At 34.8% G+C, this 24,432-nt stretch overlaps 3 protein-coding genes across 4 annotated transcripts; 1 reads left to right on the top strand and 2 right to left on the bottom strand.

Annotated features, from left to right (window-relative positions):
- Nucleotides 1-693: 693 nt before the first annotated feature.
- Nucleotides 694-2,153, bottom strand: LOC127173637 (PHD finger-like domain-containing protein 5A). Its single transcript, XM_051123536.1, has 4 exons — nucleotides 2,012-2,153; nucleotides 1,585-1,608; nucleotides 1,089-1,255; nucleotides 694-879 (listed from the first exon to the last, which is right to left on the bottom strand). The coding sequence occupies exons 1-4, from the start codon at nucleotides 2,061-2,063 to the stop codon at nucleotides 790-792; spliced, it is 333 nt and encodes a 110-aa protein (XP_050979493.1). The 5' UTR covers nucleotides 2,064-2,153; the 3' UTR covers nucleotides 694-789.
- Nucleotides 2,082-6,296, bottom strand: phf5a (PHD finger protein 5A). 2 transcript variants are annotated; one of them, XM_051123534.1, is made up of 5 exons: nucleotides 6,210-6,296; nucleotides 5,750-5,773; nucleotides 3,103-3,269; nucleotides 2,857-2,942; nucleotides 2,082-2,185 (listed from the first exon to the last, which is right to left on the bottom strand). In XM_051123534.1, exons 1-5 carry the CDS (start codon nucleotides 6,259-6,261, stop codon nucleotides 2,173-2,175), a joined length of 342 nt encoding a protein of 113 aa, XP_050979491.1. In that variant the 5' UTR covers nucleotides 6,262-6,296; the 3' UTR covers nucleotides 2,082-2,172. The 2 variants fall into 2 exon arrangements, with proteins under 2 accessions (XP_050979491.1, XP_050979492.1); XM_051123535.1 differs by lacking the exon at nucleotides 2,082-2,185 and having other exon boundaries at nucleotides 2,775-2,942.
- Nucleotides 6,297-9,543: 3,247 nt separating this feature from the next.
- aco2 (aconitase 2, mitochondrial) lies at nucleotides 9,544-23,610 on the top strand. The gene is made up of 17 exons (XM_051124208.1): nucleotides 9,544-9,650; nucleotides 11,517-11,659; nucleotides 11,834-12,092; nucleotides 12,785-12,877; nucleotides 13,066-13,224; nucleotides 14,806-14,956; nucleotides 15,792-15,896; nucleotides 15,986-16,077; nucleotides 16,164-16,269; nucleotides 16,357-16,514; nucleotides 17,552-17,625; nucleotides 18,344-18,455; nucleotides 18,560-18,838; nucleotides 18,911-19,102; nucleotides 19,223-19,355; nucleotides 19,438-19,559; nucleotides 22,673-23,610. Exons 1-17 carry the CDS (start codon nucleotides 9,558-9,560, stop codon nucleotides 22,805-22,807), a joined length of 2,406 nt encoding a protein of 801 aa, XP_050980165.1. The 5' UTR covers nucleotides 9,544-9,557; the 3' UTR covers nucleotides 22,808-23,610.
- Nucleotides 23,611-24,432: the final 822 nt, after the last annotated feature.

Genomic DNA, 24,432 nt, shown 5'->3' with positions numbered 1-24,432 from the left:
AGATATTTTAAAAAACAGCAATGGAATAAAACGGAAAAATTATTTTAATATCATTTTCATAAGTTGAAATTTCAGGTTTAGGGTTCAGGACAGCCACCTCCCAACTGCAAGATCCCACCAAATGATGATTTTATATACATTAAGCTTACTGATATTTTAAATATTTTTTTAGTTTCAATAGATCATAAAAGGACCTTAGTAAACATCTATAAGATTTGAATACCTAAAAGATTTTTAAATGTGTATTTTGGTTGTGGGACAGAAGTTTGCACCAGTTGTCTAGAATAGCCCATATACATATGATTTGATGACTGATCGATATTTGGCTAATACGATAATGTGTTTAAAAAAAGATTGCACTTATACTAGTAAAATCTATATATTGAAGATGTTCTTAGTCTATCCTTACTGTGATGCTGTGTCCCTGAGAGAAGCCACAAGAGTTATGTTGAATAAAATACCAGATAGTTTATCATGTAGTCAAAGCACCAATAATATTCATAGATTTTATGCATAATGAATATTAATTATAAATAAGCCCAAAATACACAGGTCTCTCATTTTGAAATCTCTATATTTCTCCTAGCTGCTAAGTCCAAAAAAATGATAAAATATTCATTCTTAGAACCAAATCTCCATTCTTAAAGAAGTCTGCAGAGTATCAAATCAAACAAAACAGAATAATCAGCAAAACAACATTAAAAAAATTTATTGTAACAACATGTCTGATACCAAAATGGAAAACTCTTGCATGGAAAAACAACTGTAATAAGGCAAATCCCCGTTTCTTCACCTCTTCTTAAAACCATATTTTTTTCTTTCATAGAAAAGATCAGTCTTGGAGCTGCCGAGGTTCACGATCTTGGGGCAGCCATCCCTCTGTGTAACAATAAACCAAATAGCTCTTTAGAAACTTAACCGAAAGCATGCATGTAAAACCACATCATAATTACATTTAACATTTTATTCAACACTAGATTAAACACCAACCCAAGTACTAAAAAAGAAAAAGGAAAAAATGTTTGCACTTCACTAACACTGGGCAACACAGACATACAATACTTTAGCACTAGATCAAATTTACTCACGTCTTTCTCTTGGATGGTGCACTCTTTGCAGTAGTAAGCGTCAGATACTCCAGGACCTCCACAAATGACACAGCGCCCTTGGTAAGACCCATAGTTGCATTCATCACAAATACGAACTAATGTACAAGGCCTGACATAAGAGTCACAGATAACGCATTTGCCATCACCTTAAAAAGAAAACAAACAGACATTTAAATTAAAGAGCACAACACTGAAGAACCACCATTCTTTTTACAGAATTGTAGCATATATGTATCACTTAACAGCCTTGGAGCTCATTGTAGTCATTTTAAAATGTTTTTGTGGCATTGTTAATAAATTTCTACTGTTTTTTTTTTTTCTACTGTTGGGACACTGTTTAGTATGCATAAAAGAGTAATTAATTGTACTTTAACCAAACGTCAAAAGAAATAAATGTGAAAATTAATTGAATATTAAAAAAAACACTGAAAACGAAAAGGTTTGAAATTTGAAAAAAACGAAGTCAAAAACTTACATTTTTCACACAGTCTTCCAATGGCTGCAAAGAAAGGAAAGATCAAATTAGTAATTCACACTTGATCAAACTGAAAAATTACAAATAACAAAACAACAAAGAGGTTAAAAAATGACGACAATACTGCCCTCCAACTACTGAGGACGCTGTAAACAAACGACCAAACACGTTTCCATCTGATGCTACGATACCTAAACAGATTTTTCTCAAAATAAATATCTGGTAAAGCCGTTAACTACCACCTAGAGCAATACATTAATCTCCTCCAATTTTATTTTAATTTGACTATTCATTCACCCGATTTTAGCGCTAGCAAACATCCTCACTGCGTTGTTAGCTATACGTTATTCATTAAACAAACATACTGAATAGCTATTAAACATATGTATTCAACGCTAAACCTAGATCTAATAAACAGAAACCTTACCAACTCCAGCCTGCTTCCTGCAAAAAATCAAATCTGGGTGATGTTTTGCCATTATAAAAGAGCGAACACACACTGCTAGTAAAACACTAGCGGCGGCCCAAGAAACGATGACCTCCGAACTTCTTTCTTCTAATGTTTTGGACTGAAGGCTCCGAAGAATCTTACTGCCACCTACTGGACACAGCAGGCTACAGCATGACCATAAGTGACAAATGTGACCCTGGACCACAAAACCAGTCACAAGTGTCAGTTTTATAAAATTTTAATAAGCTGAATAAATAAGCTTTCCATTGATGTATGGTTTGTTAGGATAGAACAATATTTGGCAGAGATACAACTATTTCAATATGTGGAAACTGAGGGTGCAAAAAATCCTAAATATTGAGAAAATCGCCTTTAAAGTTTTCCAATTTAAGTTCTTTGCAATGCATATTACTAATCAAAAGTTTTGATATATTTACAGTAGGAAATGGAGCATGATCTTTACTTAATTTCCTAATGATTTTGACCCATACAATGTATTTTTGGCTATTGCTACAAATAAACCCCAGCGACTTAAGACTGGTTTTGTGGTCCAGGGTCACAAATGTGTTTTGTATTAAGTTTTTAGGATAGACGATTAAAAAACATGTAGTTAACCAATGTTAACAAACAGACCTTGCTGTATCCAAGTTGGCTATAAATAGATCACAGGTTTCAGAATCATTGTTAGAAATGTTTGTAATTTTAAGGTCCTAAAAGCAAGAGAGGACCACCAAGACAATCAGGGAACACCTTTTATTGTACAAAGTCTGATAACAAAGTGGAAAACTCTCACTACGAATAATATCCCTCTGTTTCTTCACCTCTTCTTGAAGCCATATTTTTTTCTTTCATAGAAAAGGTCAGTCTTCGAGCTGCCGAGGTTTACGATCTTGGGGCAGCCATCTCTCTGTGTAACGATGAAACAGACAGTTTGACATTTTTGCTTTGACATGAGATTAAACAGATGTCCAAGGATTTAAGAAAGAAGTAATATAGGATTATAAATCCCTGATAATGGGCAATCTAGATTTAGCAGCAGTCAAACAATACCTAGCAGATTTACTCACGTCTTTCTCCTGGATGGTGCACTCTTTGCAGTAGTAAGCGTCAGATACTCCAGGACCTCCGCAGGTGACGCAGCGCCCTTGGTAAGACCCATAGTTGCATTCATCACAAATACGAACTAGTGTACAGGGCCTGACATAAGAGTCACAGATAACGCATCTGCCATCACCTTAAACAGAAAACAAACAGACATTTGACAGATCCTAATTTAACATCTGCTAATTGTCACTAGTTTGAGCAGTGTTGGCAAGTAACTGGGAGAAAATGTAATTGTAATTAGTTACAGTTACTGAGAAAAAATGTGTAATTAAATTACAGTTACTTTTGAAAATGTTAATGATTACAAAGGGGGTAACATCTGATTTTTTTTCACACACACGCACATACAGATTTAATTGACTTTTTCAGGGGTTTAGGACACAGAATAGGACACATGCTTATTTGATAACTGTTTTATTTCCTATTTGGGTTTATGCATATACTTTATTTTTTTAAGATTATTATTTTTTTCTATAGCATTGTTAGATGCCAGTGTTTTCTGTCATAACTGTGCAAACATTTGATTTCAAAACCAGTATCATAGCTATTAAACTATTTCTTGCTATGATTTCTAATCTGTATTTAACCTCAGAATGATCTCAAAGCAAATAAGAGGTGTTAAGTCTGAATTTGTGGTGGCTGTGCTTTAAATTAAACTATCACACGGTGCTGTGGAATGCTTGATTCTAAAGCTAATAAAAGCTAATAACACGCTATACGCTATAACCCTGGTGAAAAAAACAGCATATGCTGGTAGGTATGTTTTTATGCTGGTTTGAGTGGGTGCTTAGCTGGTTTAAGCTGGTCCTTTGCTGGTTTATGCTGGTCATGTTGCTGGTCAAGGATCAGCATAAACCAGCAAAGGACCAACGTAAACCAGCATCGAAACATACCTAACCAGCATCCCAGCATCAAACCATACCTACCAGCATATGCTGGTTTCTTCACCAGGGAAGTTTGAACTATACACTTGATAGTTTTTCTTGGTGGAAGCTTTGCGTTTGGGTAGCCAGTGTTGGGGGTAATGCATTGCAAGTAACGTGAGTTACGTAATAATATTACTTTTTAAAGTAACTAGTAAAGTAACGCATTACTTTTTGCATTTTTAAGAAAATATCTGAGTTACTTTTTTCCCTGTTTATTGATTGACAAGTCTCCTGTTGGGAATTTGTGAGTAAACATGATATTATTGTATTCTAGACTAAATGTGAACATGCATTAATTCATCTCACTCAAAAAACAGATTAGGTATTCCTCAAAATGAACAAAAAACAGTGAAATGCAAACTCAGAATATGATGTATATGTACATATGTTAAATAAAACAAATATCCTTTATGTATTTAATCAAATTTAATTAACCAGTGTCTCTGCTGCTGACCTTTGATGATGCAATTCAACCATACTAATAAGCAAAAATTACTTTAGATAAACTAACATTTGTGCTTCATTTTTTTTATACCGGAAGAGTGACCTCTTGCATAAATGCACTTTTTTTTCAGCCTGAGGTGAATTCATTTCACTTTTGGTGTAAAAGGGCTTTCACATTAGAATCGTTTTATATTAAAAACAAAGAAGCAAGCCCTGCCCAGATTTAAAAAGTAACGCAAAATCGTAACACATTACTTTTAAAAGTAACTTTTCCCAACACTGTGGGTAGCTAATAAAAAAATATAAAATTAAATTCAGTATTATGTGTATGATTTCTTAATTCTGTCATCCTGCTATCATGGACTCGCTCTATTGTTTCATACAAATGCAGCTGCTGCCATTTTGTTTTGTACACTGTAATGGATTATATTAGATTATATAAGGATTAGTACTTAATTATTTATGTAGTGAAATGTTGTGTAATTAAAGTGGTATGACTGCAAATGTCTGTCTAGTTTAAGCTTTGCGTTCAAATATTTCAACTCAGATCAGTGTTTCGTGTCTAATTATTAACTTTTGTGGCAAGCAGCTGTGTAAGTGGCATAATGTACATCCAGCCAGTTGTAAATAAATAAAGATGTATATTATCCCTTACTTATTATAATCTTAATTCAAGTGATAAAGGGTTTTTGAAAGCCTGACAGTAATCAGTGCTACTGTAAGGTTAACTCTGCCTGGTTTAAATGTTTCAAAATGATCAACAGTTGAAAATATTACAAATTTAGAAAATTAATTGAATGTAATAAGTTATATTAATAAAGTAATTGAAAAGTTACACTACTTATTACATTTTAAATAGAGTAATCTGTAACCTATTACAATTCAAATGTAACCTTCCCAACTTGCTTCCTGAATGCATAAATGTAATACAATGAGTTAAAGAGCCCAACATTGTAGCAGTAACATCCTGATCACACAGAACTGTGAAAATGCTGTGACATATATTAATCACTCAATAGCCTTCAAGCTCATGGTAGATCAGTCTTGAAGTGTTTATATTTTACTTATTATGCACAGTTATTATTTTTTCTTTAATTAAACATCTCTAAAAACAAACAAGTGTGAAAATGTATTTAATATTAAAACATGAAATAACTGAAAACTAATATGAATTGCTTAGTATGTTTCACATGTAACATTAGTAAAGCATCAACATAACACAATAAAATCCAAGCCTTACATTTTTCACACTGTCTTCCAATAGCTGCAAAAAACGGAAAGATCAAATTAGATTCAATGCAATTTACACATAATCAAACTGAATCAATGCCAAATACATCTGCAAGCCAAGTACAGGAGGTACAGCCAGAACAGCAATTATTGAAAGTACAGTACTGCAAACAGTTGAAAATATTAGAAATTTCCAACCAACAGATACAATACGCTTGGCCCATTAAAAATAAAACAGCATAAAGGTTAAAAATAGATAATGACAACACTGCCTTCCAACTACAGAGGACACTGTAAACAAACAACAAAACGTTTCCATCTGTTACTACACTTAACACTTCTGCCGGTTTTTCTCAGAATAAATATCTGTTTAAGACGTTAACTGGTGACCAAGGAGGCCTATATATTTGTTTGTTAAACAACCTAGATCTAGATTTAGAGTTTAGTACATAAGAAAGAATAAGTATTACCAACTCCAGCCTGTTTCCTGCAGAAAATCAAATCTGGGTGATGTTTTGCCATTTCAAAAGAGCGAACAGCCACTTAGCAAATCACTGGGCAAATTCCAAACAAACAGTCCAGTCATAAAGAAGTCATGCGTGTCATAGATTAGACATTTGTAACATACTTGGCAAAGGGAGCAGTCAAAGACAAAGCCATTTTCATAGATTTTATCCCATAGGCCTAAATACAACTATTAGTAGCCATTCCACCGAATGGGTGCCATTTCTGTCCCCAGGGCATAACATGTACAAATATGCATAAAAATGAACTACAAAATACATTTTATTATTAAGCAAAGTACAAAGCACATTAATCTGACTGCAAAATATTTAATTTGAAAAATGATTAAAAACTACCTAAAACACTGAAAATATAGCATTTATGCATGTCCCCAGTGTCTAACACTACATTTTAACATGAAATATAATGTTAAAAATCCTTCAGAAATAATTTTTGTTTCGCATTTTTGTGTACCTCCATATCCCATCTGTGATTTAAATAAATTTATTTCAAAATAAATGTATAATAGTTTAGAGAAAATACACATTTTAGTCATGTCCCCAGGTTTTCACTCAGTCCTGTTGCCCTAACACATTCCCCCCTCTAAAAAACTGGGAAAATTCCACAAGACACTTTTTAAACATAATATTGCAACATCTGGATCTTCTGAAGGCAATGAAATGATCAAAAGCATGTGGTCTTATTTTCTTTTCTGTATATTTGATGATATTGTAACTGTGGCAGGGAGCGTCATTATAAATATTCAGTCCTGTTACCTAAATTAGTTCTTAGATGTTACTTGTTTATTTTAAAAATACAAATCTTTGATAAATCACTATAAATTGCTGAGTGTCCTCATAATATTAATTTGTACTCCATGTGGTTATATTTTATGTATTTGCTAATTTTATTCTAAAATCTCAGTCCTGTTACTTTTAGTCCTGTTACTCATATACTCATATATCCTATACTCAGGTATAGTAACTGAGTAATAGTAACAGGAATGAGTGATTTATTAATGTAAGTATTAGGCTACATCCATATTAATTTAGATACATTTAAAAACGCATCTTTTTCTCAACGTTCTGGCCTTTTATGCACAGTAAGACAATGTTTTTGCCCAGAGAAAACTTATGGTTGTTCCAGCAGTGTTGTTTGATATTATGACAGAAAATGCACTTGCAATTTCTGTCCTGAGGCAATTATGTATTAGACCCAAACATGGAATGGCATTTGAGTGTGACCTGCGCTGTAAGAAAACAATATCCACAGAAAAACTGAAAAGGCATTATTTGTTACGTTTATTATTTTTAATATCATTTTTTACTTAATATTTTATATTTATTATTTTCCATTATTTATATCTTATCTCATAACCCATCCTCTACTCCTAAACATAACCCTAATAGATTAAAGTAGCCAAACATGATTTGGCCTTTTTTTAGCTGTGAGGTCAGCTCACCAGTCAGTGTTGAACACTCTTGACTATATCAGTGCAAGCATTAATACCTCACATATGCAGTCAAACCTATATAGTAATATAATGGATATTCAATCCTGCTACCCAGATTCATTCCTGTTACTATTAATTTTTTCTTAAAAAAAAAAACAAAAACAAAAGTTAAACCACAATTTTTTAAATTAAGTTTGATCCATCATTTGTCCCATTGTTTAATAAATTGCATCACAAAAAATGGATAAACTTGAGGTTTGAGTCACCTTTAAAATGAAAAAAAAAAATGGGTTTGTGTACTTTAGAAAAATACACCTTATGTAGATACACTGATTTTTTTTATGATAAATATTATTTTTTTTGACCATGAAACCAACCATTTCTTTAAAATAAACACCTGTCTGGGGGGGAAAATAAAAGAATTTGTTGACATTTTTAAACATGCTTTTTAAAAGACATAAGAGTTTTGGTAACAAAACTATTTAAAAAATTAAATAAAGTTACCTGAGATGGACCAATACAGATTTTGATTAGTTACATATATGTATTACCTGATTCCATCTGAAAAAAAAAAAAAAAAATCTAGAAAATTATTATTTATTTATTTATTTATTTTGGAAGAGTTTTGGAAGCAAATGGCACCCATTTGGTGGAATGGCCCAGAAACTTTGTTTGTGATTAATGTATTTTTTGCAACATATAAACTGAAGATGTTGAAAAATTAGATTGAACTTTAAATGGTCATGACAAAAAAATAATTCTTTTATTTTTACAAGACTTGAATAACTCAAATACTGTCTTTTGTAATACTGATCTCACAGTATCCTTTGAAACCCTTTTAAACATGAGAATGTAAAACAAGAAATTTATAAAAACAATATAAACTCTAAAGAGCTTTAAATGTGATGACCTTCGAACTTCCTTATTCTCATGTTTTGAATTTGACGGCTGCGCAGCATTTTACCAATTACTGCCACCTACTGGACACAGCTGTACAACATGATCATAAGTGACGAAAAAAGTCTGGAAACCTTATCTTACATGCAACTGTAGAAAATCTATAGAAAGAGTGCACATTTTCTCTGTGAAATATCATTTATGTATGATATTAGCTTAAAATAAAGTATAATAAAAATTTCTTTATTAGGCTTTTTATAACGAGCTTGTCTCTTTAAAACAGTCTCTTAAAGTAATCAAACACACGAAAAAATAGGCTGCTATTATTTTTCAGTATGGCAACACTTTACAATAACGTTCCATTAGTTAACACTAACTAACATTACAAAGAGCAATGCATTTGTTACAGTATTGATTAATCTTTGTTAATGTTAGTTCATAAAAATACAACTCATTATTAAGTGACGGTGCATTAAATAATATTAGTAAATACAAAATTAATTAATATTAACATTAATATTAATAAATGCTTTAGAAGTATTTTCATTGTTAGTTCATCTTAACTAATGTAGTTACGAAAATATTCAACGTTAAAATGAACCCTTACTGTAAAGTGTTAATTAAATATCGTCAATCTATGTTTGTCATTATATTTTTAATAAATGTTTGTATATTTTATGTTGCCTGTTATTATATTGCTTTTATGGTTACGTTAAATAAACTAACAAGTTGGTACATAAATAGAAATTTAGAAATGTTCGTGTAATTTTAGACAAGGTCCTAAAAGCAAGAGATGAACACCTGGACAATATATTACTAGAATTGATCACTACTATTATTCTCTCTGTTTGTTGACATATTTTGTGTTTAAAAATAATGAGGAGAAAATATGAGCATCTTAAATTGTTGTTTTTTAAAAACTAGACACAATTAGATCCAAACATTTCATCATCCTTCCAAGACAATGAGTTCTTATATCGTCACGTCATCTTCTAGCGTCACATCTTTGTCAGTGAACAAAATGGCAACCTACTGCTTAACCGTCGCCCGGCTTCAGGTACATGAAAAATTACATTTGATTTTGTCAGCACGCATGGTTTGCATTTCTTAATTCATTTATTAATGGCATTCACAGCTGTCATTGAAAGTTTGAGCTGCACAGATTGAGTGAACTGTCTGTTTTCGTGCTGAAATCTGCTCACAGGTCATTGTGGCCAAGGATGTCATAGCAGACGCGTTTGCGTCGCTGTGCTTCGCGGATGGCGTATAATCTTTATTTCCAGCTGTTTGATACAGGACAGCCAAAGCACGAAATCAGAAATACTTATAAATGTTTTGTCGAATCACCTATTGTGGACTTTTCATGTCTGGCTGTTTGGTTTTAGTCGCAAGGTGAATACAAGGTTAAAACAGCGCAGTGAGGATAACGGTGCCGCCGATGAAGATTAACCGCTGCTTACACGACAACACCGTATCTATAAATCCAAATGTTAATATTTTATCTATATAGCGTTATTATATGTGTTTCAGAATTATCATAGCTTCACATATGAGGTTTGATCATACTGAGCAAAGTGAGCTGTTGTGATTTCACACTATGATTTACACCTGTAATCCATATTAATGTCATTTTTAAAATATGTGAGTTTACAAAACATGTAGGCAGTATGTACAATTTAGAAGCATTTTCGTGTAAATGGTTTTTTGTAATAAATTAGGTTGAAAAACTGCTTCAGATAACCTTGGTACTGTCTTGTTTTATCGTAAGGCATAACAGGTACACTATCAGTCAAAAGTTTTTGAACAGTAAGGTTTTTATGTTTTTTTTAAATAAATCTATTCAGCCCACCAAACCTGCTGTAAACTGTAAAACTGTGAAATATTTTTACTATTTAAAATAACTGATTTCTATTTAAATATGTTAATTGTTCCTGTTATTTCAAAGCTGAATTTTTAACATCATTACTCCAGTCACATGATCCTTCAGAAATCATTTTAATATTCTGATTTGCTGCCCAAAAAACATTTATTATTATTATTACGTTGAAATTGAGTTTTTTTGGGGTTTTTTGTCAGGTTTCTTTGGTTAATAGAAAGTTCAGAAGAACAGCATTTATCTGAAATGTCTTTATTATCACTTTTGATCAATTTAAAGCATCCTTGCTAATAAATGTATTAATTTCTATACTTTTTTTCCCCTAAAAAATGGTATAGTGTGTAATGTTACAAAAGTTTTTAATTTCAGATAAATCTTTGAATCTTTCTATTCATCAAAGAATCCTAAAAAAATGTACTCCACTGTTTTAAATATTGATGACGATAATGATGATAATAATAATAATAATAATAATAATAATACATGTTTCTTGAACAGCAAATCAGCATATTAGAATGATTTCTGAAGGATCATGTGACACTGAAGACTGGAGTAATGGAGCTTAAAATTTAACTTTGATCACATGAATAAATAATGTTTTAAAATGTAATATACAAACAAAGCAGTTACTTTAAAGAGTAAAAATATTTCAAAATTGTAGTTTTTGCTGTAAGAATGTACAAATAAATGCAAGTTTGGTGAGCAGAAGAGACTTCTTTAAAAAACATTAAAAATCTTACTTATCTTGTGGTCAAGGTTGACTACATGTATGATTAATTGCTGTGTATATCAACTGAAATGTATTTAAAGAACTACTAATATACAATGTTATCACTGTCACATGGAAATTTAAAATATTAGGAATTTTACAACTCATTTCCAGACCTGAAAAAGGACTGGGAAATGAGAGCAGTGTCAATAAAAGGAAAAAAAAATACTGGAAATTGGGTCAAAGGTATTGGAACCATGTTTATAGTAGTTTACTATGTGATTTCTCAGTTTGTGTCCCAGTTCTTTGTGCAATGATTCTCTCTTTGTGTATTTCAGCTTGCTCTGGGTCAGGGTGCCCGACGCTTTCATGTGGCGGCAGCTCTCAACGCCAAGGCCAAAGTGGCCATGAGCCGCTTCGAGCCAAACTCTTATATCAACTATGACAGGCTACGCTCAAATATTGACATCGTGCGCAAAAGGTCAGATAGTGTTACAGTATTTTACGCTTAATTTTATTTGCCCTCCTTATCTTTTGTAGAGTTGTTTATTTATTCTTACAGACAAAATATGCTCATTTAACTATTGTTGCTGCACTTGGTCAGTTTTTAAAAATGTAAGTCTTGAGTTTTTACATGCAATTCTGCATCGTTCAGACTCAACCGGCCACTCACTCTGTCAGAGAAGATTGTCTATGGCCACCTGGATGACCCATCTGGACAGGAGATCGTTCGAGGACGCACATACTTGCGCCTGCGACCTGATCGAGTTGCTATGCAGGATGCAACAGCGCAGATGGCCATGCTGCAGTTCATCAGCAGTGGACTCCCAAAAGTGGCAGTTCCATCCACTATCCACTGTGACCATCTTATTGAGGCCCAGAGCGGAGGAGCCCAAGATCTACAGAGGGCAAAGGTGAATAATGCTATATAGTGATATTGTTAAAAGGGTACAGTGTGCACAGACTTATTAGCCTCACAATTTAGCTTAAAGGGTTAGTTTACCCAAAAATAAAAATTCTGTTATTAACTACTCCCCCTTACGTGGTTCCAAACCCGTAAGACTTTGTTCATCTTTGGAACACAAATGAAGGAATCTTTGAGAAATCCAAGCGCTTTCTGACCATATATAGACAGCGAGGGCTCTACCATGTTCAAGGCCAAGAAAGGTACCAAGAATATTGACAAAATAGTCCATGTGACATCAGTGGTTCAACCACTGTTTTGTAACACGTACTTAATAACAAGTACTCTCGATAATGGTGGATGATTCATAAAATTGCTGTTGAACCACTGATGTCACATGAGCTATTTTGTTGATGTTCTTGGTACCTTTCTGGGCCTTAAACGTTGTAGGACCCTTGCTGTAAGAAAAGGTCAGAGAGAGGGTCAGAAAGCTCTCGAATTTCATCAAAAATATTTTAATTTGTGTTCTGAAGATGAACGAAGGCCGTATGGGTTTAGAATGACATGAGGGTGAATAATTATTGCAAGAATTTTCATTTTTGGGTGAACTATCCTTTTAGTTGACATTTGTAGTACTATATGAATGAAAGTCACTTTCTTCAATGTTTTTTTTTTTTTTTCTTTTTCCCCACTGTGAACCAGGAAGTGAATCATGAGGTTTACAACTTCTTGGCTAGTTCTGGGGCTAAATATGGCGTTGGCTTTTGGAAACCTGGCTCTGGGATCATCCATCAGGTACTGGAGAAAAAAAATGTTGACTCTTTGTCAACTAGTAGCGGTTTTGTTTTGGACACTTGGTCTGTAAAAATTGTAATGCTTATTATATATATATATTTCTTCTTTTTTGTACTTAGCTGATCACAGAATCCAGTATGTTCTTGTTACTGGCAAACAATATGGATTTTTAAAAATCTGTTTTTCAGATTATCTTGGAGAACTACGCGTACCCTGGAGTCATGTTGATTGGTACAGACTCTCACACCCCTAATGGTGGTGGTCTGGGTTGCATCTGCATTGGAGTTGGTGGAGCTGATGCTGTTGATGTCATGGCAGGAATCCCCTGGGAGCTGAAGTGTCCAAACGTGAGTTGCTATTAGAGGCTTTCAAGTACCTACTAGTTCCTGCTCGCACAGCAGGAACTACAAACGTATTTAGTTCCAGGAGCTCCATTTGATGGAACTAAATTAGTTCCTACTTCTGGTTTAAAACAGTTCTATGTCTGCTAGTGACAAGTGTAGGCTGATTGGCCGAATGCATATGAAACACCGGTTAAACAACATTTTTAAACAGCCATGTACACCACAAAAATGAAAACCGCAATTACAGCCGACTTTCTTAGCCTCGGTGATGTTTGTAAATTCCGTGCGTTAAGATGTCGCTGTTGGCTGCTTTAGAGTTCCTGCTGCCAGTGTGAATGTGACCAGGAAAATGGCCTGAAGGAGAAGTTGGTTCTCTACACTCTTAAAATTGCTGGGTTAAAAACAACCCAATTTGAGTTATTTGGCAACCCAACGCTGGGTAAATATTGGACAGAACACATGCTGGTTTATTTTGACCCAGCTGGTTGGGTTAAGTGTTTTTACCCAACATGCTGGTTTGTTTTATTTAAGTCAGCTGTTGTATAAAAATGACTATATTGCTGGCTTAAAATAGGCTGGAAATTAAAAATCACACACAGAATTATACAGGCAACAGCAATAATCAAAAGATGAACATTTATTATTAAGCAAGAACACCCATGGACAAAAATATAAGATGGATTGAATTTGTTTGGATGGATACAGCATAGCTTACAATATTACACACATTTAAACTCGTTTAACATTTAAATGTAGTATTTTAATCTAAGTGTATTTAACCATTCTCTGTAGTCACTTTTCACTGAAATAGCGGTAATTCTTGTGCTGGTGTGTCGCCAAAATCTGACCCGGCGATAGGCTGCTGTTCGCCGGGGGAATATGAACCTCAGACCGCAGCCTCACGTTTCACTCGTAGCTGAAAGATGCTGTGACTGACTTTATAACCTGCCCATAAAGAAACAGTACTGAGATTAGAGAACATATTTCAAATCAAATTAAGTTACATTAAGTTTTATAATGAATAAAATTCGGTTTATGTAATGCATGGTAAAAGGTGTTTCCATCATGTAAATTACTGACGCAGCTGACTGACATCTCGTACTTGTATGTTGCATAAAATGATAGAATTTACAGCACAGTATGGACTTTATAAACTAAGTAAAATGTATACAAACCTTTATTTCGCTGAAGAAGTGTACCAAACCGCTGTAGAGGACAAGGGAAAAAAAAACACGCTGTGACTGTAACTCAGCAGCTGGGTTGTTTTTTCGGAGACAAGCTCAACCCAGCAGGTGGGTAGAAAAAAAAACAGCATTAAAAATGACTCAGCAGCAAAATGTTAAAAAATAACCCAATAAAATGATTAAACAGGCTGAACCCAGCATTTGGGTTAAAAAAAAAAAAATAACCCAGAATTTTTTAGAGTGTAGGAACGACCCTGTGGGCTAGTTTCTAGAACTGTGCGGTGTGAAAACCAGTATTGCCACTTTCTTTTTAATGTTTGTGTATTAATTTAAGAACATGACACTTGTTATCTAATATAAGGCAAATTGAAGTGTTCATAGGTAATATCTGCTTTTCCAGGTCATCGGTGTGAAATTGACTGGCACATTATCTGGCTGGACCTCACCAAAAGATGTCATCCTAAAAGTGGCTGGTATTCTGACAGTGAAGGGTGGCACTGGTGCCATTGTGGAATACCACGGCCCTGGTGTGGACTCCATCTCCTGCACAGGTAACAACTTGCTTAAGCAATATTTGGACTTGGTTAATTTTCTAAAAAGATTTTTTTGTTAGAATGACACCTAACTTTTATGTTTTATCATGTAATTTAATACATCAATATTTGTATAAGCATGATGAAACTTATTGATGTAAGTGAATTGTTGCTATTATAGAAGTTAGTAAAGGATCATAATTGTAGCTGCTCCCACAGTGACCATTTTGAACTATTTTGGGATTGAACTTTCTTTTTTTATTTTGGTCAGATTAAATACTAGCAGTACTTAAACTACTAACTGTGACTTTACACTGAAATTCTACATCCATAATGAAAGGTCTACATACATAATTATAGTGCACCAGGGCATGCGATGATAAATTTAGCTTTAGTTATGGTATGCAGCAGATGTCATAATGAATGAGAAGTGTTGAGACATTATTGTCCAGATGGAATTAAATTTTTCAGAGGATGGTAGTTAGCTGGCAAACAGTATGTAACTTGTTTCAAATACAGATGAGGTTAAAATCACTTGTAAATCTGTGAACCACATATGTACAAAGTCCAGTTTGACTGTTTAAAGCTATAGCATGACTGTAGTGAATAGTTGACTTTCAAATTGCTGTTCTTTTAACGCTACACAACTGTTGTCAGTTTTACTCAAAACACATTTTGCATTACAGGAATTGGAAAGTTAGAAGGCTTAGATATTTAATCTGTTAACTCATCAGTTTGCCTCCAATTTTGAAAATCAGGGCTAAAATTGTATGTATGTGAGGGCCAAAAAGGAGGTGGACGTATTATGTTTGTCATTGTAAAAACAGAAAATTACTTTGGGTTTTCTAATCAGGAATGGCCACCATCTGTAATATGGGTGCTGAAATTGGAGCTACCACTTCTGTGTTCCCTTACAACCACCGTATGAGGACATACTTGGAGAAGACGGGTCGTGGAGGTAAGCAGCAGTGATAGACTCCCATCGATGGATAATGTAGCTCATTGCTGAAAAAAAGTTTGGCCTCTCATTTCATTTATCCCTCATAGAAATCGCTGCTCTTGCAAATGAGAACCAAGATCTGCTGGTGCCTGACTCGGGTTGTCATTACGACCAGATAATTGAGATTAACCTAAGTGAGGTAAGAGCAGGTCAATGTATCTTACAGTTACAATACAGTGTTAATGATTTTTGCACTCCAGCATGTTTTATTGTACTCCCTTACAGCTGAAGCCTCACATCAATGGCCCATTTACTCCTGACCTGGCCCACCCTGTTTCAGACATTGGCTCTGTCGCTGAAAAGAACGGCTGGCCTCTGGACGTTAAAGTTGGTTAGTGATCTAGTGTCCACTTCATTTGATTTTGGCCATTATTCACTAAAACGGCTCCCTGTAATAAATGCACTCTGAACATTACAGGCCTGATTGGAAGCTGCACCAACTCCAGTTATGAGGACATGGGCAGAGCTGCCTCTTTGGCCAAACAAGCACTGGACAAAGGACTCAAATGCAAAGCCCAGTTCACAGTCACCCCTGGGTCTGAGCAGATTCGTGCCACAATTGAGCGCGATGGCTACGTGAGTCTAAATTGGAGAGCCTTGGCATTTTATTATTCAAAATACAGAAGAGGTCAAAAGTTTTCATCCCCCTTTCAGAGCCATTAAAATGGTAAATGTTTTACCAAAATAAGAGGGATCATAAAAAATGCATGTTACTGTTTATTTAGTACTGACCTGGGTAAGATATTTTTCATAAAATATGTTTACATATAGTCCACGAGAAAACAATAGTTGAATTCATACAAATGACCCGTTTACATACACATGATTTTTAATACTGTGTTGTTCCCTGAATGATCAACAGCTGTGCTTTTTGTTTAGTGATAGTTGCTCCTGAACAGGTAAACTGCCTGTGTTTTTTAGAAAAGTCACCATAAATTCTTTGGTTTTATTGCATTTTTGTGTATTTGAACCCTTTCCAACAATGACTGTATGATTTTGAGATTCATCTTTTCACACTGAGGACAACTGAGGGACTCGTATGCAACTATTGCAGAAGGTTTAAAGGCTCACTGATGCTCCAGAAGAAAAAAATGTGCATTAAGAGCTGGGGGGTGAAAACTTTTGAACAGAATGGAGAAATGTTTCTTATTTTGCCTAAATATCATATTTTTTCATTTAAAACTGCCCTTCAGAGGCTACAGAAGATAGTTACATGTTTCCCAGAAGACAAAAAGTTTTCACCCCCTGGCTCTTAACGCATTGTGTTTCCTTCTTTAGTATCAGTGAGTGTTTGAACCTTCTGTAATAGTTGCATATGAGTCCCTCAGTTGTCCTCAGTGTGAAAAGATGGATCTCAAAATCATATTTTCCCTTGTGGACTATTTGTAAATGTCTTTAATGCGAAATATCTTATTCAGGTCAGTACTAAATAAACAACAACATGCATTTTGTATGATCCCTCTTATTTTGGTAAAATAATTACCATTTTTAATGATTCTGTAAGGGGGATGCAAACTTTTGACCTCAACTGTAACTTCATTGTGTTCAGTGTGTAGGTCCAAATAACTTGATTGTTCTGCATTAAATAATTGAATGTGTTTCTTTACCTGCAGGCTAAGGTGTTGAGGGATGTTGGTGGAATTGTCCTGGCTAATGCCTGTGGACCCTGCATCGGTCAGTGGGACAGGTAAAGCATTTGTCATTCAGCATTGCAGATTTTCTTTTATGTTTTTGAAAAGCATTTTATCCTCACCAAATATACAATAAAAGCAGTTATATTGTGAAGTACTAATAACATATAAAATTAACATGGGGCAAAATTGAATTTTCTGCATGTATTACTCCATTTTTTTCAGTGTCAAATGATCCTTCAGAAATCATTGTGATATGCTGATTTGGTGCTTGAGAAACATTTAGTTTTATTATCAATGTTAAACATTGTGTTGGTTATATTTCTGTAGAAAACAAATAATTTATTTAAGATTCTTTGATTAGAAAATTCTAAAGAACAGCATTTTCCTAAAATAGAATGTCTTTACTGTCACTTTTATTTATCAAGAATACATTAAATTAATTAAAATTAATCATTTCTTTCAAAATTGACACAAAAGTCAGAAATGTATTGAAATGTACAGCTGACTGCACAATTTCCCAGTCAATAAAGGGTTACTCGTTGGGTAAGAAATCGATTTGTGAGAAGAGAGAGAAGGTGCTGAGTCATACAAGAGATATAAACCTAGCAAAATCAGAGTAATAGAGTCCTGGAATAACAGTCATACAGGTTTATGCAAAAACATTTTACCATAATTCCATTATTGACCAATCGGAATCAGGCAATTCAAAGAACTGTGTAAAAAAGCTATGTAATAAAGTCATATCATAAACCAATAAAATCTTTCTTGCAGACGTGATGTTAAAAAGGGAGAGAAGAACACCATTGTTACATCATTCAACAGGAACTTCACAGCCAGAAACGACGCTAACCCTGCCACTCATGCTTTTGTGACTTCCCCAGAGGTACTGTGACCTGTTTTTAAATGTGCCACACTCTCTGAGATCCTTTTTACAATCTTGCAAATGCATTTATTCTCTCCCTTTTTCATATAATTTTTGCCTTGTAGATCGTCACAGCTCTTGCCATTGCAGGCACACTGAAGTTCAACCCTGAGACTGATTTCCTCACAGCCCCCAACGGAGAGAAGTTTAAACTAGTGCCGCCCACAGGGGACGAGCTTCCTGCCCGTGATTTTGACCCAGGTCAGGATACCTACCAGCACCCACCAACTGATGGGTCTAGCCTGAAAGTAGACGTCAACCCTCAGAGCAACCGGCTGCAGCTGCTCGAGCCATTCGACAAATGGAGTGGAAAAGACCTTGAGGACCTCCAAGTGCTCATCAAGGTAAGTTGTAGTCATGGATGTTTAAAATGTAGGATTTCAGTATAACTCTGAGTAATGCAACTTTGTTGTCAGGTGAAAGGAAAGTGCACCACTGACCACATCAGCGCTGCCGGACCTTGGCTGAAGTTCCGCGGCCACCTTGATAACATTTCCAATAACCTGCTCATTGGCGCCGTTAATATTGAGAACGATGCCGTCAATAAAATTCGCAACCATCTGACTGGAGAGTTCGGTGGTGTCCCTGATGTTGCCCGCCATTACAAAGTAAGAGCTGGTTTAGCGCTCCTATTGTTTTTTTTCCACTGCATCTTGTTTTTTTTTTGCCTACCAGAAGTATTTGTATTCATAACGGTTTCTGGATGTCCTGTAATATCCCACTTGCAGAAGCACAATGTTTCTTGGGTAGTTGTGGGAGATGAGAACTACGGTGAGGGATCCAGCAGAGAGCACGCTGCTCTGGAGCCCAGACATTTAGGAGGGAGGGCCATCATTGTGAAGAGCTTTGCTAGAATCCATGGTGAGTGTGAAATATTCCTCCCCCTTGAAGCTAAGCGTCATTTAGAAATTGATTTTAATTCTTCTGTCATGTTTGTGAACAGAAACTAACTTGAAGAAACAGGGTCTTCTGCCCCTCACCTTCTCCAACCCTGCTGATTACGACAAAATCCGCCCAGATGATAAAATCTCCATTGTAGGGCTTAAGAGCTTTGCCCCTGGAAAGGTAAGAGCTGTTCTGTTAATGCATGATTCTACTTTATATACCTCTTTCCTGTCTGAGTTATAGGATAGAGCCTGTTTTATAAATCAGGGTTTCCTAAACTGTTTTTTTTTTTTTTTGACTCCAAAACATAACATAAGGTCCACTTATGTTATCAAGATTTTTACATCAAAAAACATAATTTAAAAGTTATAGGCTATTTTCTGTCCTGATTTTAAAGAAGTCCACTTCCAGAACAACAATTTACAAATAATTTACTCAACCCCTTGTCATCCAAGATGTTCATGTCTTTCTGTCTTCAGTCAAAAAGAAATTATGGTTTTTAAGGAAAGCATTTCAGGATTTTTCTTCATATAATGGACTTCATTGGTGCCCCAATTTTGAACTTCCAAAATGCAGTTTTGGACTTCTCCTTTAACCCCCCTCAGCAGAATGGTCCGTTTGAATAGGTGTAGCAGATTGTAGACTCGGAAGTAAACGCCCACTGCTGTGATTGGCTAACAGCGTACATTCATCATCATGCGCATCATAGATGGACGCTGCTGTAATTATGTTTAAAATACAGAAATAACTCAGTACATAGCAAACGATCTGTAAGAAGAGACAAAGCAATAGTGAAACTGTGAAAACAGTGATTGTAAATGAATCAGCAGTGAAATGAAGTGAACAAAGGACCCGATTTCTTGCTGACGCAGTCTAGAACTTCTTTAAAAATAACATTCATCCACTCTTTCCTGACGTTGGGTTTGGAAGGAACGTGATGCAAAGACAAATTGGCACTGCAGAACGACTTGATCTTAATCATTTGGTTACTGCTAAACAGGCAGTGATGTCAATCTTCTTTTGTGGAGATTACATCGAGTAGAACATTCCAAAAGCTGTCGTTTAGCAGGCCACCTTCAATATCAAAATTTGAGTAATGACAAATTCGAGTTCTCACACCTATAGGATGTTTTTATAGTACAGTGACCTCTTATATGTCAAAAGATCTAGTGAATTTTGGTTTCTCAGTTCATGACCCCTTTAAAGGAGTAGTTCACTTCTAGAACAAAAAATTACAGATAATTTACTCACCCCCTTGTCTTCCAAGATGTTCATGTCTTTCTTTCTTTAGTCGATAAGAAATTAAGTTTCTTGAGGAAAACATTTCAGGAATTATCTCCATACAGTGGACTTCAATGGTGCCCATGAACTTCCAAAATGCAGTTTAAATGCAGCTAGTCTTAGACTTATAAGGGTCTTACCTTTGCAAAACGATCGGCCATTTTCGAAACAAACTGACAATTTATATACTTAACCTTAACCTTAAATGTTTGTCTATGTCTGCGTGAACTGTTTTTCGGTTCAATACAGTTAGGGTATGTCGAAAAACTCCCATCTCATTTTCTTCCCCAACTTCCAAATTGTCCTACATCGCTGCAGAAGTACTGACCCAATGTTTACAAAGTGAACATGCAAAGAAAATCAAACACCCTTTACCAAAAAAAAGGTAAAACGGCAATGTAGGACGATTTTGAAGTTGAAGAAGAAAACGAGATCCTGTGAAGCTGCATTTAAACTCTATTTTGGAAATTCAGATTTGGGGGCACCATTGCAGTCCATTATACGGAGAAAATTCCTGAAATATTTTCCTCAAAAACACTATTTCTTTATGACTGAAAAAAGAAAGACATTAACTATGGATGACAAAGGGGTGAGTAAATTATCTGTAAACTTTTGTTCTGGAAGTGAACTTAATGATAGTTCACCCAAAAATTAAAAATCTGTCATTACTCACAGTCATCGTAACAAACCCGAAAGATCTTCGCTCAACTTTGGAACACAAATTAAGATATTTTCCCTGCATAGATAGCAATGCAACTGACACGTTTAAGGCCCAGAAAGGTGGTAAGGACATTGTTAAAATAGTCCATGTGAAATCAATGGTTCAACCTTAATTTTATGAAGGTAAGAGAATATTTTTTGTGTGCAGAGAGAACAAAGAGGATGATTTTATTCAACAATTTCTTCTCGTCCGTGTCAGTCTGTCTGCGCGTTCGCGAGAGTCTTTGTAAACATGTCAGAAAATTTCGTCAGAGGGTGACTTGCAATTTTTTGCCCAGTCTTACTTATTTGAACCAGAATACACAGACAGTGAACTAGGACAGATGAACGTTCTGCATCAGTGCATTGTGGTATTCTTGTGAACGTGTGGTGGACACTGACACAGAAGAAAAGAAATGGTTGAATAAAGACACTATTTTTGTTTTCTTCTTCGTAGCTTTATAAAATTAAGGTTGAACCACTGATATATCACATGGGCTATTTTATCGATGTCCTTAATTCTCTTAATGGGCTTTGAACATGTCAGTTGCTTTGCTGTCTATGCAGGGTTAGTAAACTCAAATTTCATTAAAAATATCTTAATTTGTGTTCTGAAGATGAGCGAAGTCTTTTGAGTTTGGAACGACATGATGGTGAGTAATTAATGACAGAATTTAAATTTTTGGGTAAACTACCAAAAAAGTCTGACATAATAAAATAATAATTTTATTTTTTTAGTTGAATGGTTTATTAAAACTTTATACAAAATCTTAAATAAGGTTTATTGTTTTTCAAAGGCCCAACCTGAGCAAAAATATGCAAGTTGGTGCCATTGCGGATATTTAAATGGCCAAAACGTTAGGATAATGATAGTTTGAAGTGTATATTAATTATCAGTATAACAGACTACTTGCATAATATGCACAAAAACATCAGTTGTCACTCTGTATTTCTTAATATGTAATAAGATGATATTTAAAAGTTCAGTTATATGTCTGGTAAAAAACATAATGCAGTGCAATACAATAAAGTTTGAGTATAAACCATCTATGCCCCCTGTTGTCTGGTTGACAGTTTTGATCAAGTTGTGATCATATTGATATTTTAGAGGCCTTAGAATGGTTACATGATATGCAAGTAAGCTAACTAAATTACTTTAAAAATTAAAGTAACATTAGTTTTAAACTAAAAAACAAACTGCAGTTCCCTCATGGACCCCAGTTTGGTAAACCCTGCTGTAAATGTTTGCTTTTTTGCTTAGTTTTCTTAACATTCCCAGCAATTTCCATAATAACTGTAATTTGTTTCATTAGCCCCTACAGGCCGTCATCAAGCACAGTGATGGAAGCTCAGAAACCATTGAGTTGAACCACACCTTCAACGAAACCCAAATCGAATGGTTCCAGGCTGGCTCCGCCCTCAACAGAATGAAGGAGCTGCAGAAATGAGCGTGATTGGCTATAAATATACATATTTGGGAGGGGCAAGGGATTATGCTTCAAACAGGAGGATTTGGTTATGTGTATAAAAGGTTTAAATACTCATGTAATTATGAACTGAAGTATACACAAAACATAAAATACATTTTAAAACCGTGTTGCATAGACAAGTCGTGTCAGTACTATTCAAAGCTATCTAATACATTACAGGGCAGATAAAAGGTATTAAGTTTAGCAACTAATGCTTATAAACTTCAACCTGGGTCTGTGTGTATTACAGAATGGATAAGTAAAAAAAATGTTAGACAACAAAAGATGCTTGTTAGTGGGAGAAATGAGTGTTTAATTTATAAAATCATCCAAATGTGTGTTCAGGCAACTGTTGATTATTAATTTTTGCTGTTTGCAATATTACACTGAACTGTAATAAGAGCTGCTTGTGAATTTTTCTGTCCTGTAATCAGCTATTAATGGATTATCTTTTACTTCACATGATTCTTTTAGTGGCGATTATCAAGCACTCATGATAATTGTTCTTATTCACGCAAGCTTCGAACTTGACCGACGTTCATGTAGCTGTTCTTACTGTGAGTCAGAGTGACTTGTCTATGCCTATTCTTCAAACCCCGGCAGATCTTGTCATACACACCACCGTTATCAAATTTGTCTGGTACTGAGTTCACCACAGGTCAAGTTTATAAACATTTTAAAAAAGAATGCTTATTTATGAACGTGCAAAGAATCTCCAATGTGCATTATCTTAAGTGTTTTGGATGAGTAATGGATCAATAATCAGAACTCCAACCTCTTGAGCACTTTTCCTGTATATTCGAGTGCCCTTTTTTGCAGGGTTGTATTTTGCTTTTCCTTTCAAACAGAGCCATACCCATGTCAAAGCAGTGACGTCAATCACTCTGATCAGCAGACTACAGCAGCTGCTTTTAAGATACCAAGCAGTAAATGACTAGCTTTGTCTGATTCAACATGTACATCACATGAACTTTTACTGTTGTATGAATGCTAGCCAGTGCAGTAAATGTAAAGAATCCTGTCTGGATGTATTGCAGCTCTATGGCAGAAAGGAATGATGGGTTTTGTGCTGATTGTAACACCCCACAAACACATCCTCTTGATTATGACTCCATTCTTTTCATTCTCTTATTTTTGTTCTTGAGGAATTGAATGCTGATTGGTCAAAGTGGGTTATAAAATAAAAATCATTAAAAAAAATCTGTCCTTTGTTTGCATGTGTAAAGATTGCTATTCTGTTACGGTCAGTCTACATTACCAGTCAAAAGTTTTGAACAAGTCTCCTCTGCTCACCAAGCCTGCATTTATTTGATCCAAAATACAGAAAAACAGTAATATTTTTACAATTTAAAATATCTGCTTTCTATTTCAATATATTTTAAAATAGAATTTATTCCTGTGATCAAAGCTACATTTTTAGCATCATTACTCCAGTCTTTAGTGTCACAGGATCCTTCAGAAATCATCCTAATATGCTGATTTGCTGTTCAAGAATAACATTATTATTATCAATATTTAAAACGGTTGAGTACTTTTTTTCAGGATTCTTTGATGAATAGAAAGGTCCAAAGATCAGCATTTATCTGAAATAAAAAGCTTTTTTA

Source organism: Labeo rohita, chromosome 12, assembly GCF_022985175.1.
Source record: "Labeo rohita strain BAU-BD-2019 chromosome 12, IGBB_LRoh.1.0, whole genome shotgun sequence".
Lineage (NCBI taxonomy): Eukaryota > Metazoa > Chordata > Actinopteri > Cypriniformes > Cyprinidae > Labeo > Labeo rohita.
The sequence above is the reverse complement of the archived record's forward strand: the minus strand, read 5'-3'. Positions and strand labels throughout refer to the sequence as shown.

What these genes read in the sequence shown, in the direction of transcription:
- LOC127173637 (XM_051123536.1), bottom strand. Translation starts at nt 2,063, where the DNA reads ATGGCAAAACATCACCCAGATTTGATTTTTTGCAGGAAGCAGGCTGGA. An exon ending in CAGGAAGCAGGCTGGAGTTG is followed by an intron (nt 1,609 to 2,011) that starts GTAAGGTTTCTG and finishes CTTTCTTTGCAG; the next exon opens with CCATTGGAAGACTGTGTGAA. An exon ending in TGGAAGACTGTGTGAAAAAT is followed by an intron (nt 1,256 to 1,584) that starts GTAAGTTTTTGA and finishes TTTCTTTTTAAG; the next exon opens with GTGATGGCAAATGCGTTATC.
- phf5a (XM_051123534.1), bottom strand. Translation starts at nt 6,261, where the DNA reads ATGGCAAAACATCACCCAGATTTGATTTTCTGCAGGAAACAGGCTGGA. An exon ending in CAGGAAACAGGCTGGAGTTG is followed by an intron (nt 5,774 to 6,209) that starts GTAATACTTATT and finishes CGTTTTTTGCAG; the next exon opens with CTATTGGAAGACAGTGTGAA. An exon ending in GCACCATCCAGGAGAAAGAC is followed by an intron (nt 2,943 to 3,102) that starts GTGAGTAAATCT and finishes ATCGTTACACAG; the next exon opens with AGAGATGGCTGCCCCAAGAT.
- aco2 (XM_051124208.1), top strand. Translation starts at nt 9,558, where the DNA reads ATGAGTTCTTATATCGTCACGTCATCTTCTAGCGTCACATCTTTGTCA. An exon ending in CAATTGAGCGCGATGGCTAC is followed by an intron (nt 16,515 to 17,551) that starts GTGAGTCTAAAT and finishes CTTTACCTGCAG; the next exon opens with GCTAAGGTGTTGAGGGATGT. An exon ending in GAGCTTTGCTAGAATCCATG is followed by an intron (nt 19,356 to 19,437) that starts GTGAGTGTGAAA and finishes GTTTGTGAACAG; the next exon opens with AAACTAACTTGAAGAAACAG.